At 53.1% G+C, this 14,301-nt stretch overlaps 1 protein-coding gene across 1 annotated transcript in view; it reads left to right on the top strand.

The window, feature by feature from the left end:
• HMCN2 (hemicentin 2) overlaps positions 1–14,301 on the top strand; it is a 181,402-nt gene that overhangs the window by 27,696 nt on the left and 139,405 nt on the right. Inside the window, exons 5-7 of the mRNA XM_075324357.1 lie at positions 2,502–2,673; positions 2,998–3,104; positions 9,783–9,903. Coding sequence (XP_075180472.1) covers positions 2,502–2,673; positions 2,998–3,104; positions 9,783–9,903 — 400 coding nt within the window. The remainder of the gene's footprint in view (positions 1–2,501; positions 2,674–2,997; positions 3,105–9,782; positions 9,904–14,301) is intronic.

Below are 14,301 nucleotides of genomic sequence, written 5' to 3'. Positions count from 1 at the left end.
TCTGTGATCTCTGCAGTCTCTTCTGATCTCTGCGGTCCCTCCTGATCTCTGTGGTCTCTTGATCTCTGCGGTCCCGCCTGATCTCTGCGGTCTCCTGATCTCTGCGGTCTCTTGATCTCTGCGGTCTCCTGATCTCTGTGGTCTCTCCTGATCTCTGCGGTCTCACCTGATCTCTGCGGTCTCCTGATCTCTGCGGTCTCCTGGTCTCTGCAGTCCCTCCTGATCTCTGCGGTCTCTCCTGATCTCTGCGGTCTCCTGATCTCTGCGGTCTCTCCTGATCTCTGTGGTCTCTCCTGATCTCTGCGGTCTCCTGATCTCTGCGGTCTCTTCTGATCTCTGCGGTCTCTCCTGATCTCTGCGATCTCTCCTGATCTCTGCGATCTCTCCTGATCTCTGCTGTCTCCTGATCTCTGCAGTCTCTGCTGATCTCTGCGGCCTCTGCTGATCTCTCCTGATCTCTGCGGTCTCTGCTGATCTCTCCTGATCTCTGCGGTCTCCTGATCTCTGCGGTCTCTCCTGATCTCTGCGGTCTCTCCTGATCTCTGCAGTCTCTCCTGATCTCTGGTCTCTCCTGATCTCTGGTCTCTCCTGATCTCTGCGGTCTCTGCTGATCTCTGTGGTCTCTCCTGACCTCTGCGGTCTCTCCTGATCTCTGCGGTCTCTCCTGATCTCTGCGGTCTCTCCTGATCTCTGCTGATCTCTCCTGATCTCTGCGGTCTCTCCTGATCTGTGCGGTCCCTGCTGATCTCTGCGGTCTCTGCTGATCTCTGTGGTCTCTGCTGATCTCTGTGATCTCTGCGGTCTCTGCTGATCTCTGCTGATCTCTCCTGATCTCTGCGGTCTCTGCTGATCTCTGCGGTCTCTGCTGATCTCTCCTGATCTCTGCTGATCTCTGCGGTCTCCTGATCTCTGCAGTCTCTCCTGATCTCTGCAGTCTCTCCTGATCTCTGCGGTCTCCTGATCTCTGCAGTCTCTCCTGATCTCTGCAGTCTCTCCTGATCTCTGCGGTCTCTCCTGATCTCTGCAGTCTCTGCTGATCTCTGCTGATCTCTCCTGATCTCTGCGGTCTCTCCTGATCTCTGCGGTCTCTGCTGATCTCTCCTGATCTCTGCAGTCTCTCCTGATCTCTGTGGTCTCTGCTGATCTCTACTGATCTCTGCGGTCTCTCCTGATCTCTGCGGTCTCTGCTGATCTCTCCTGATCTCTGCGGTCTCTCCTGATCTCTGGTGATCTCTGCGGTCTCTGCTGATCTCTCCTGATCTCTGCGGTCTCTCCTGATCTCTGTGGTCTCTGCTGATCTCTGCGGTCTCTCCTGATCTCTGTGGTCTCTCCTGATCTCTGTGGTCTCTGCTGATCTCTGTGGTCTCTTCTGATCTCTGCGGTCTCTACTGATCTCTGTGGTCTCTACTGATCTCTGCGGTCTCTGCTGATCTCTCCTGATCTCTGCTGATCTCTGCGGTCTCTCCTGATCTCTGCGGTCTCTCCTGATCTCTGTGGTCTCTCCTGATCTCTGCGGTCTCTGCTGATCTCTCCTGATCTCTGCTGATCTCTGCGGTCTCTCCTGATCTCTGCGGTCTCTCCTGATCTCTGCGGTCTCTGCTGATCTCTGTGGTCTCTCCTGATCTCTGCGGTCTCTGCTGATTTCTCCTGATCTCTCCTGATCTCTGCGGTCTCTCCTGATCTCTGCGGTCTCTCCTGATCTCTGCGGTCTCTGCTGATCTCTGTAGTCTCTCCTGATCTCTGCGGTGTCTGCGGTGTCTCCTGATCTCTGCGGTCTCTGCTGATCTCTGCGGTCTCTCCTGATCTCTGCGGTGTCTGCGGTGTCTCCTGATCTCTGCGGTCTCTGCTGATCTCTGCGGTCTCTTCTGATCTCTGCGGTCTCTGCGGATCTCTGCGGTCTCTGCTGATCTCTGCTGATCTCCGCGGTCTCTCCTGATCTCCGCAGTCTCTCCTGATCTCCGCGGTCTCTCCTGATCTCCGCGGTCTCTCCTGATCTCTGCGGTCTCTTCTGATCTCTGCTGTGTCTGCGGTGTCTCCTGATCTCCGCGGTCTCTCCTGATCTCCGCGGTCTCTCCTGATCTCTGCAGTCTCTGCTGATCTCTCCTGATCTCTGCTGATCTCTGCGGTCTCTCCTGATCTCTGCGGTCTCTCCTGATCTCTGCGGTCTCTGCTGATCTCTGTGGTCTCTCCTGATCTCTGCGGTGTCTGCGGTGTCTCCTGATCTCTGCGGTCTCTGCTGATCTCTGCGGTCTCTGCTGATCTCTGCGGTCTCTCCTGATCTCTGCGGTCTCTGCTGATCTCTGCGGTCTCTGCTGATCTCTGCTGATCTCTCCTGATCTCTGCGGTCTCTGCTGATCTCTGCGGTCTCTGCTCATCTCTGCGGTCTCTGCTGATCTCTGCGGTCTCTGCTGATCTCTGCGGTCTCTGCTGATCTCTGCGGTCTCTGCTGATCTCTGCGGTGGTACACTGATTGCTGATGATGCCCCTTGTTGCTTTCCCAGGTGCTGAAGTGGGTGGAGGAGGCGATCCAGGCCTCCAAGGTTCACCTGCTGTCCACAGACCACGAGGCGGCGGGCCGCAGACTGTGGGAGATCCCATTCGATCCGAGCCTGAAGGAAGTGACGGTGTCGCTGAGTGGCCCCGAGCCTCACATCCAGGTCACGGACCCCTCCGGTGAGCGCTGACCCCTCCGGATCCCACCTCCCCTTTAATTCTTAGCGCTCGCCTGTTATTATCCATATTTCTCCTCCCTGTCCTCTGACTGTAAGAATGTCTGGAGTATCGGATGCCAGATTACAGGAATGTCCTCACTTGATTGCTTCTGTTACATTTTGGAAGCATAACCGTGACATTTCCCAGTGATCTGCGCTGATTGGAGCCGTCTCCGCTCCCCCGGGCTCCGCGTTCCCCGCCGGCCCGTTCTGCTGTAATCTGCATTGTGTTCTTGGCGGCCATCATTGCACGGAGACAGCGCTGACCTCTTCTCTCTCCTGGCAGGGAAAGTGCTCTCCGTCAGCCAGGGCCTGGAGGAGCTGCTCCGGATCCCCAATTCTGCTCTTGTGCTGGGACTGAAGCCCACAGTGCCTGGAATATGGGTCATTAAGGTAACGTGCGCGGCATTGTGCCTCGTCCCACTGTGTGCACCCATGAAGTTTATATTCACACTGAGGTTTTTAAAAAAAAAAAGTAACACGTCCGTTCCTGCGGCTTTTCTGCTTGGAATAGGCTCCAAATTTCACCCCTGATTCAGAAAAAATACCCCATAATCAAACACTATGTAAAAAAAAAATACACAAAAAAAGTTGCAAAAAAAGTTGTTTTTCTTTTAGATTTTGAAAAATAGATTTTTTTTCAGCCTGAAAAATCCACAAACAAAAAGAACATTTTCTTACAGCAATTCCTCCTTCCATTGTTTATTTAGTTTCTCTGCTTTAGGTCTGTCTGTACATCCAAACCTTACCAAAATGATCCTGTTGCAGATTTATCACTCGTTTGCATGCATCACAAGCAGATTTTACTGCTGTTTTTGATGCAGTTTTTACTACTGATATTTTTTGCATCTTTTGCTGCAGATTTTGCTGCTGATTCTGTTGCTGATTTTGCTGTAGATTTTGCTACAGGTTTTGTTGCTGATTTTGATGTATATTTTGTTGCTGATTTTGCTGTTGATTTTGGTACAGGTTTTGTTGCTGATTTTGCTGCAAATTGTTTTGCTGTAGATTTTGCTACAGGTTTTGTTGCAGATTGTGTTGCTGTTTTGCTGTAGATTTTGATACAGGTTTTGTTGCTGATTTTGCTGCAGATTGTGTTGCTGTTTTGCTGTAGATTTTGCTGCAGGTTTTGCTGCAGATTTTGTTGCTGATTTTACTGCAAATGTTGCTGCAGATTTTATTGCTGATTTTACTGCAGGCTTTGCTGCTGATTCTGTTGCTGATTTTGCTGTAGATTTTGCTACAGGTTTTGTTGTTCATTTTGCTGCTGATTTTGTTGCTGATTTTCCTGGTGATTTTGTTGCAGATTTAGTTGCAGGTTTTGTTGCAAATTTTGCTGCCCATTTTGTTGCTGATTTTACTGCAGGTTTAGCTGCTGATTTTGCTGCTGATTTCACCCTCTCTCACGATCTCCACTTTCCATCAGTTGATCGACCTTTTCTTGTTACGTCCTGCGCGCACACAGCTGACATTTTGTCATATAATCCTGCGTGCAGTCAGCGCAGCTCACATCTCGTTACAGTGTGTCAGTCTTCAGGCTGTTTGTCTCATGGATGATTGTCTAGACCAAGTAATTGCCCGCATGGGAGCAGGAGAGGTCAGCACAGAGATTTACAGCCTGTCTTCTGCCAGTGACGGCCATATGTCTGCAGTCAGTTTTATTGCTGCGTTCACGACAACATATTGAGTAAATTACATAAAGGTGGAGGGAGATGACTTCAGGGTCGTTCACCACCTTTTTCCAAAATAGTTTTGTTTTTCTGCAGATGTCACCAGTTGTTTCACATTTAAAGCATTTCCCTAATGGTTTACAACTGGGAAATATAGTCGAAAAAAAATCATCATTTGATTCCTTCCTGATATAGGATTTACTGCTATGTCCTATGTCGGGTGCAGGGTGCGGAGCGGGCTCACAAGGGCATGGAACGGGCTCACGAGGGTGTGCAGCATGCTCAGAGGGTGCAGAGTGGGCTCAGGGGGTATAGAGCATGCTCAGGGAGTGTGGAGTGGACTCAGGGGAGTGTGGAGCGTACTCAGGAGGGTGGCGTGGGCTCAGGGGGGGGTGGAGTGGGCTCAGGGGGGTGTGGAGTGGGCTCAGGGGGGTGTGGAGCGTACTCAGGGGGGTGTGGAGCGTACTCAGGGGGGTGTGGAGCGTACTCAGGGGGGGTGTCGAGCGGGCTCAGGGGGGTGTGGAGCGGGCTCGGGGGTGTGGAGCGACCTCAGGGGGGTGTGGAGCGTACTCAGGAGGGTGTGGCGTGGGCTCAGGGGGGTGTGGAGCATACTCAGGAGGGTGTGGCGTGGGCTCAGGGGGGTGTGGAGCGTACTCAGGAGGGTGTGGCGTGGGCTCAGGAGGGTGTGGAACAGGCTCAGGGAGGTGTGGAACGGGCACAGGGAGGTGTGGAACGGGCTGAGGGAGGTGTGGAACGGGCTCAGTGGGGTGTGGAACGGGCTCAGTGGGGTGTGGAGTGGGCTCAGTGGGGTGTGGAGCGAGCTCAGGGAGGTGTGGAGCGACCTCAGGGGGGGGTGGCGCGGGCTCAAGGGGGGTGTGAAGCAACCTCAGGGGGGGGTGGCGCGAGCTCAGGGGGGGTGTGGAGCGGGCTCAGTGGGGTGTGGGGCAACCTCAGGGGGGTGTGGCGCGGGCTCAGGGGGGGGTGTAGAGCGGGCTCAGTGGGGTGTGGAGCGGGCTCGGGGGGGGTGGCGCGGGATCAAGGGGGGTGTGGAGCAACCTCAGGGGGATGTGGCACGGGCTCGGGGGGGTGTGGAGCGGGCTCAGGGGGGTGTGGAGCGGGCTCAGGGGGGGTGTGGAGCGAGCTCAGGGGGGTGTGGAGCGGCGTCAGGGGTGTGTGGCGCGGGCTCAGGGGGGGTGTGGAGCGGGCTCGGGGGGGTGTGGAGCGGGCTCAGTGGGGTGTGGAGCGGGCTCAGGGGGGTGTGGCGCGGGCTCAGGGGGGGGTGTGGAGCGGGCTCAGTGGGGTGTGGAGCGGGCTCAGTGGGGTGTGGAGTGAGCTCAGGGGGGTGTGGAGCGACCTCAGGGGGGTATGGAGCGGCGTCAGGGGGGTGTGGCGCGGGCTCAGAGGGGGTGTGGAGCATGCTTAAGGGGTGTCTTTTTGGGTCTCAGTTGACCACCGTTTTGCCAAGACTAGAGGATTGCAGGGTGTTGTCTTTGCAGGAGGTGGACACTAAAGGGTGCTTTACACGCTGCAACATCGCTAGCGATTGCCAGCCATGCTCTTAGACCGTGCGGTCCCACTCGTCTCTGCTGCAAGTCTATGGGGATGCTGCTGAGCCGAGTGGGACCGCACTGTCACAAATGTGCGCTCTGGATGCTTTTCCCATGGCAGAGCAAGCATCCAGAACGCAGGAATTCTGCAGCAACAATGCGTCTCAGAATGCGGCTTTTTGGCTAAGTTCTGAGACGCACATGCAGTGACTTACACGCTGCGGAAGAGAATGAAACGTGCGCACATAGCCCAACAAGTAATAAAAAATGTTTAAGGACATTAAAGTCTGGAGCGTCTGCATCCACCGAGTGCAAAACTATAACACAATAATGACGCACAAAAGATCAAACTCCTGAAATGTCATTTTCCGTTTGCTGCTCCTCCACCCAAACATGTAATAAAAAGGCGACAAAAACATCCCGTGTGCCCCCGCATAACACCCAGCGCTCGGCCCGCACAGAGCGAGCCCCCGCACCGCACATCCACAATGAAAGCCGCACAATGCAGTATCGGGGCGGGCTTATATAACCAGCGTCAGTCTGCAGCTGGAAAGTCTGCAGCAGCCTGTGTCTTGCCCGCGTCGCTCCTCTGCTGCAGCCTGTATCTCGCCCGCGCTGCTCCTCTGCTGCAGCCTGTGTCTTGCCCGCGCTGCTCCTCTGCTGCAGCCTGTGTCTTGCCCGCGCTGCTCCTCTGCTGCAGCCTGTGTCTTGCCTGCGACGCTCCTCTGCGGCAGCCTGTGTCTTGCCTGCGACGCTCCTCTGCTGCAGCCTGTGTCTTGCCCGCATCGCTCCTCTGCTGCAGCCTGTATCTTGCCCCCGCTGCTCCTCTGCTGCAGCCTGTGTCTTGCCTGCGACGCTCCTCTGCGGCAGCCTGTGTCTTGCCCGCATCGCTCCTCTGCTGCAGCCTGTATCTTGCCCGCGCTGCTCCTCTGCTGCAGCCTGTGTCTTGCCTGCGCCGCTCCTCTGCGGCAGCCTGTGTCTTGCCCGCGACACTCCTCTGCTGCAGCCTGTATCTTGCCCGCGCTGCTCCTCTGCTGCAGCCTGTGTCTTGCCTGCGATGCTCCTCTGCGGCAGCCTGTGTCTTGCCCGCGCCGCCCCTCTGCTGCAGCCTGTATCTTGCCCACGCTGCTCCTCTGCGGCAGCCTGTGTCTTGCCCGCGCCGCCCCTCTGCTGCAGCCTGTGTCTTGCCCGCGCCGCCCCTCTGCTGCATCCTGCGTCTTGCCCAAACCGCTCCTCTGCTGCAGCCTGTATCTTGCCCACGCTGCTCCTCTGCTGCAGCCTGTGTCTTGCCTGCGATGCTCCTCTGCGGCAGCCTGTATCTTGCCCACGCTGCTCCTCTGCTGCAGCCTGTATCTTGCCCATGCTGCTCCTCTGCTGCAGCCTGTGTCTTGCCCACGCTGCTCCTCTGCTGCAGCCTGTATCTTGCCCGCGCTGCTCCTCTGCTGCAGCCTGTGTCTTGCCTGCGATGCTCCTCTGCGGCAGCCTGTATCTTGCCCACGCTGCTCCTCTGCTGCAGCCTGTATCTTGCCCATGCTGCTCCTCTGCTGCAGCCTGTGTCTTGCCCACGCTGCTCCTCTGCTGCAGCCTGTATCTTGCCCGCGCTGCTCCTCTGCTGCAGCCTGTGTCTTGCCTGCGACGCTCCTCTGCGGCAGCCTGTGTCTTGCCCACACCGCTCCTCTGCTGCAGCCTGTATCTTGCCCGCGCTGCTCCTCTGCTGCAGCCTGTGTCTTGCCTGCGACGCTCCTCTGCGGCAGCCTGTGTCTTGCCCGCGCCGCCCCTCTGCTGCAGCCTGTATCTTGCCCACGCTGCTCCTCTGCTGCAGCCTGTGTCTTGCTCGCGCCGCTCCTCTGCTGCAGCCTGTGTCTTGCCCACGCCGCTCCTCTGCAGCAGCCTGTGTATTGCCCGCGCCGCTCCTCTGCTGCAGCCTGTGTCTTGCCCGCGCCGCTCCTCTGCTGCAGCCTGTATCTTGCCCGCGCCGCTCCTCTGCAGCAGCCTGTGTATTGCCCGCGCCACTCCTCTGCTGCAGCCTGTATCTTGCCCGCGCTGCTCCTCTGCTGCAGCCAGCGTCTTGCCCGCGCTGCTCCTCTGCTGCAGTCTGTATCTTGCCCGCACTGCTCCTCTGCTGCAGCCTGTATCTTGCCCGCACCGCTCCTCTGCTGCAGCCTGTATCTTGCCCACCCCGCTCCTCTGCTGCATCCTGCGTCTTGCCCGCGCCGCTCCTCTGATGTCTGGAGTACGTTCCGCTTGTGACTTTGTTTATTGTTACTTGGTTTCGTTCCATTTCTCTCTGTCCTTGCGAGGAACAGCAGCTCGTTACCCTAATGAAGCCGCACATCACACGGCTTGACGTCACCCTAATTGCCGCTCACAGACGTCCCCTCATTTACCCCTTCTGTCAGGACTTTGATTTCCTTCTCTCTGATCCTCCCCGTGGATCCGCCATGTTCCTCTGGTTTTCACAGGCAGAACGCGGCAGCTGGGACCGATTTAGGGATTTCACGAGAAGCTTTGTTCATGAGCATAACACACAATAGACTAATAAAGTTATTTGGAGCACGTCCTCTGTGTGTTTGTGTTACAGGAGTAGATCACTAGACTTTGATATGAATTTACAATATTGTGAGCGCAAAGGAGCAGCCGAATACATGGAACAGGGTCGTAAAGCGTGCTGAATCAGTACACTGCTGGTAGCCACAGTCCTCTTTGCAACAAGCCACATCCAATGTCCCTCTAAGCCACACCTCTTTTACAACAAGACACACCCAATTTCAATCTAAGCCACACCTCTTTTGCAAATCGACACTACCAATCTCCCTCTAAGCCACACCTCTTTTACAACAAGACACACTCAATTTCAATCTAAGCCACACCTCTTTTGCAAATCGACACTGCCAATCTCCCTTTAAGCCACACCTCTTTTGCATCAAGCTGCACCCAAATTCCATCTAAGCCACACCTCTTTTGCAACAAGACACACCCAATTTCAATCTAAGCCACACCTCTTTTGCAAAAAGCCACACCCAATCTCCCTCTAAGCCACACCTCTTTTACAAGACACACCCAGTTTTAATCTAAGCCACACCTCTATTGCAACAGGACACAGCCAATCTCCCTCAAAGCCACACCTATTTTGGAACAAGCCACACCCAAATTCCATCTAAGCCACACCTCTTTTGCAATAAGTCACTCCCAATCTCCCTCTAAGCCACACCTATTTTGAAACAAGCTGCACCCAAATTCCAGCTAAGCCACACCTCTTTTGCAAATAGACACTGCCAATCTCCCTCCAAGCCACACCTATTTTGCAACAAGCCACGCCCAAATTACATCTAAGCCACATCTTTTTTGCCGCAAGCCACACACAATTTCCCTCTAAGCCACACCTCTTTTGCAAAAAGCCACACCCAATCTCCCTCTAAAACACACCTCTTTTACAAGACACACCCAGTTTTAATCTAAACCACACCTCTTTTTCAACAAGCCACACCTGATTTCCTTTTAAGCCACACCTTTTTAAAAAACAAGCCACACCCGATTTCACTCTAAGCCACACCTCTTTTGCAATAAGCCACGCCCAATTCTCCTTTACAGCACACCCCTTTATATAGTGGAGCATAGCAGGTGATATCATGTAGGGAGCAGTTTTTGGAGGGGCGGACGTGTGTGCACCGTGTGACTGATGGAGGTCTCCATCCGGCCAAAATGGGTCAAATGGGAAAAAATGCTGAAAAGATGCGGTGGGGAGAAACCCAAACAATTGTGCAGCTGCATACACAGTCATTGTGTATAATGATCAGTGGCAGCGTGGTCTGTGATTGTCTGCAGGTTACATTGTACCTCTCCATGTGTTGCAGATCGGCAGCAGCGGTCGTCACACTGTCAGAGTCACCGGCGTCAGCACCTTGGATTTCCGGGCGGCTTTCTCCACCACGGCCAATGTAGATCCACAGAAAGTCATCGAGCGGCCGATAAAAGGTGACGAGAAATGTGTGCAGCCAATATACAGAGAGGGGGCGCACATATACAGTGCAGGATCATATACAGTGCAGGACATATACAGTGCAGGGTCATATACAGTGCAGGACATATACAGTGCAGGGTCACATACAGTGCAGGGTCACATACAGTGCAGGACATATACAGTGCAGGACATATACAGTGCAGGGTCACATACAGTGCAGGGTCACATACAGTGCAGGGCATATACAGTGCAGGGTCACACACAGTGCAGGGTCACATACAGTGCAGGGTCACATACAGTGCAGGACATATACAGTGCAGGGTCACATACAGTGCAGGGTCACATACAGTGCAGGACATATACAGTGCAGCCAATATACAGAGAGGGGGCGCACATATACAGTGCAGGGTCACATACAGTGCAGGGCATATACAGTGCAGGACATATACAGTGCAGGACATATACAGTGCAGGGTCACATACAGTGCAGGGCATATACAGTGCAGGACATATACAGTGCAGGGTCACACACAGTGCAGGGTCACATACAGTGCAGGACATATACAGTGCAGGACATATACAGTGCAGGGTCACATACAGTGCAGGGTCACATACAGTGCAGGCCATATACAGTGCAGGACATATACAGTGCAGAACACACACAGTGCAGGGTCACATACAGTGCAGGACATATACAGTGCAGGACATATACAGTGCAGGGTCACATACAGTGCAGGGTCACATACAGTGCAGGACATATACAGTGCAGGGTCACATACAGTGCAGGGTCACATACAGTGCAGGGCATATACAGTGCAGGACATATACAGTGCAGGGCATATACAGTGCAGGGTCACATACAGTGCAGGGCATATACAGTGCAGGACATATACAGTGCAGGGTCACATACAGTACAGGGCATATACAGTGCAGGACATATACAGTGCAGCCAATATACAGGGAGGGGGCGCACATATACAGTGCAGGGTGACATACAGTGCAGGGTCACATACAGTGCAGGGTCACATACAGTGCAGGACATATACAGTGCAGGGTCACATACAGTGCATGGCATATACAGTGCAGGACATATACAGTGCAGGACATACACAGTGCAGGACATATACCGTGCAGGACATATACAGTGCAGGGTCACATACAGTGCAGGGCATATACAGTGCAGGACATATACAGTGCAGGGTCACATACAGTGCAGGGCATATACAGTGCAGGGCATATACAGTGCAGCCAATATACAGGGAGGGGGCGCACATATACAGTGCAGGGTGACATACAGTGCAGGACATATACAGTGCAGGGCATATACAGTGCAGCCAATATACAGGGAGGGGGCGCACATATACAGTGCAGGGTCACATGCAGTGCAGGGTCACATACAGTGCAGGACATATACAGTGCAGAACATACACAGTGCAGGACATATACAGTGCAGCCAATATACAGGGAGGGGGCGCACATATACAGTGCATGGTCACATACAGTGCAGGGCATATACAGTGCAGGGCATATACCGTGCAGGACATATACAGTGCAGGGCATATACAGTGCAGGACATATACAGTGCAGGATCACATACAGTGCAGGACATATACAGTGCAGGACATATACAGTGCAGGGCATATACAGTTCAGGGCATATACAGTGCAGGGCATATACAGTGCAGGACATATACAGTGCAGGACACATACAGTGCAGGGCATGTACAGTGCAGGACATATACAGTGCAGGACATATACAGTGCAGGGTCACAAACAGTCCAGGACATATACAGTGCAGAGCATATACAGTGCAGGACATATACAGTGCAGGGTCACATACAGTGCAGGGTCACATACAGTGCAGGACATATACAGTGCAGGAGATATACAGTGCAGGGCATATACAGTGCAGCCAATATACAGGGAGGGGGCACACATATACAGTCCAGGGTCACATACAGTGCAGGGCATATACAGTGCAGGACATATACAGTGCAGGGCATATACAGTGCAGGACACATACAGTGCAGGACATATACAGTGCAGGACATATACAGTGCAGGGTCACATACAGTGCAGGACATATACAGTGCAGAGCATATACAGTGCAGGACATATACAGTGCAGGGTCACATACAGTGCAGGGTCACATACAGTGCAGGACATATACAGAGAGGGGGCGCACATATACAGTGCAGGGTCACATACAGTGCAGGACATATACAGTGCAGGACATATACAGTGCAGGGTCACATACAGTGCAGGGCATATACAGTGCAGGACATATACAGTGCAGGGTCACACACAGTGCAGGGTCACATACAGTGCAGGACATATACAGTGCAAGACATATACAGTGCAGGGTCACATACAGTGCAGGGTCACATACAGTGCAGGCCATATACAGTGCAGGACATATACAGTGCAGAACACACACAGTGCAGGGTCACATACAGTGCAGGACATATACAGTGCAGGACATATACAGTGCAGGGTCACATACAGTGCAGGGTCACATACAGTGCAGGACATATACAGTGCAGGGTCACATACAGTGCAGGGTCACATACAGTGCAGGGCATATACAGTGCAGGACATATACAGTGCAGGGCATATACAGTGCAGGGTCACATACAGTGCAGGGCATATACAGTGCAGGACATATACAGTGCAGGGTCACATACAGTACAGGGCATATACAGTGCAGGACATATACAGTGCAGCCAATATACAGGGAGGGGGCGCACATATAGAGTGCAGGGTGACATACAGTGCAGGGTCACATACAGTGCAGGGTCACATACAGTGCAGGACATATACAGTGCAGGGTCACATACAGTGCATGGCATATACAGTGCAGGACATATACAGTGCAGGACATACACAGTGCAGGACATATACCGTGCAGGACATATACAGTGCAGGGTCACATACAGTGCAGGGCATATACAGTGCAGGACATATACAGTGCAGGGTCACATACAGTGCAGGGCATATACAGTGCAGGGCATATACAGTGCAGCCAATATACAGGGAGGGGGCGCACATATACAGTGCAGGGTGACATACAGTGCAGGACATATACAGTGCAGGGCATATACAGTGCAGCCAATATACAGGGAGGGGGCGCACATATACAGTGCAGGGTCACATACAGTGCAGGGTCACATACAGTGCAGAACATACACAGTGCAGGACATATACAGTGCAGCCAATATACAGGGAGGGGGCGCACATATACAGTGCATGGTCACATACAGTGCAGGGCATATACAGTGCAGGGCATATACCGTGCAGGACATATACAGTGCAGGGCATATACAGTGCAGGACATATACAGTGCAGGATCACATACAGTGCAGGACATATACAGTGCAGGGCATATACAGTGCAGGACATATACAGTGCAGGGCATATACAGTGCAGGACATATACAGTGCAGGACACATACAGTGCAGGGCATGTACAGTGCAGGACATATACAGTGCAGGACATATACAGTGCAGGGTCACAAACAGTCCAGGACATATACAGTGCAGAGCATATACAGTGCAGGACATATACAGTGCAGGGTCACATACAGTGCAGGGTCACATACAGTGCAGGACATATACAGTGCAGGAGATATACAGTGCAGGGCATATACAGTGCAGCCAATATACAGGGAGGGGGCACACATATACAGGACACATACAGTGCAGGACACATACAGTGCAGGACACATACAGTGCAGGACATATACAGTGCAGGACATATACAGTGCAGGGTCACATACAGTGCAGGACATATACAGTGCAGAGCATATACAGTGCAGGACATATACAGTGCAGGGTCACATACAGTGCAGGGTCACATACAGTGCAGGACATATACATTGCAGGACATATACAGTGCAGCCAATATACAGGGAGGGGGCACACATATACAGTGCAGGGTCACATACAGTGCAGGACATATACAGTGCAGGACATATACAGTGCAGGGTCACATACAGTGCAGGGTCACATACAGTGCAGGACATATACAGTGCAGGACATATACAGTGCAGGACATATACAGTGCAGGACACATACAGTGCAGGACATATACAGTGCAGGACATATACAGTGCAGGACACATACAGTGCAGGACATATACAGTGCAGGACATATACAGTGCAGGACACATACAGTGCAGAACATATACAGTGCAGGACATATACAGTGCAGGACATATACAGTGCAGGGTCACATACAGTGCAGGGTCACATACAGTGCAGGACATATACAGTGCAGGACACATACAGTGCAGGACATATACAGTGCAGGACATATACAGTGCAGGACATATACAGTGCAGGACACATACAGTGCAGAACATATACAGTGCAGGACATATACAGTGCAGGACATATACAGTGCAGGGTCACATACAG

This window comes from Anomaloglossus baeobatrachus, chromosome 9 (genome assembly GCF_048569485.1).
Source record: "Anomaloglossus baeobatrachus isolate aAnoBae1 chromosome 9, aAnoBae1.hap1, whole genome shotgun sequence".
Lineage (NCBI taxonomy): Eukaryota > Metazoa > Chordata > Amphibia > Anura > Aromobatidae > Anomaloglossus > Anomaloglossus baeobatrachus.
This window is presented reverse-complemented; position numbering and strand designations above follow the sequence as displayed.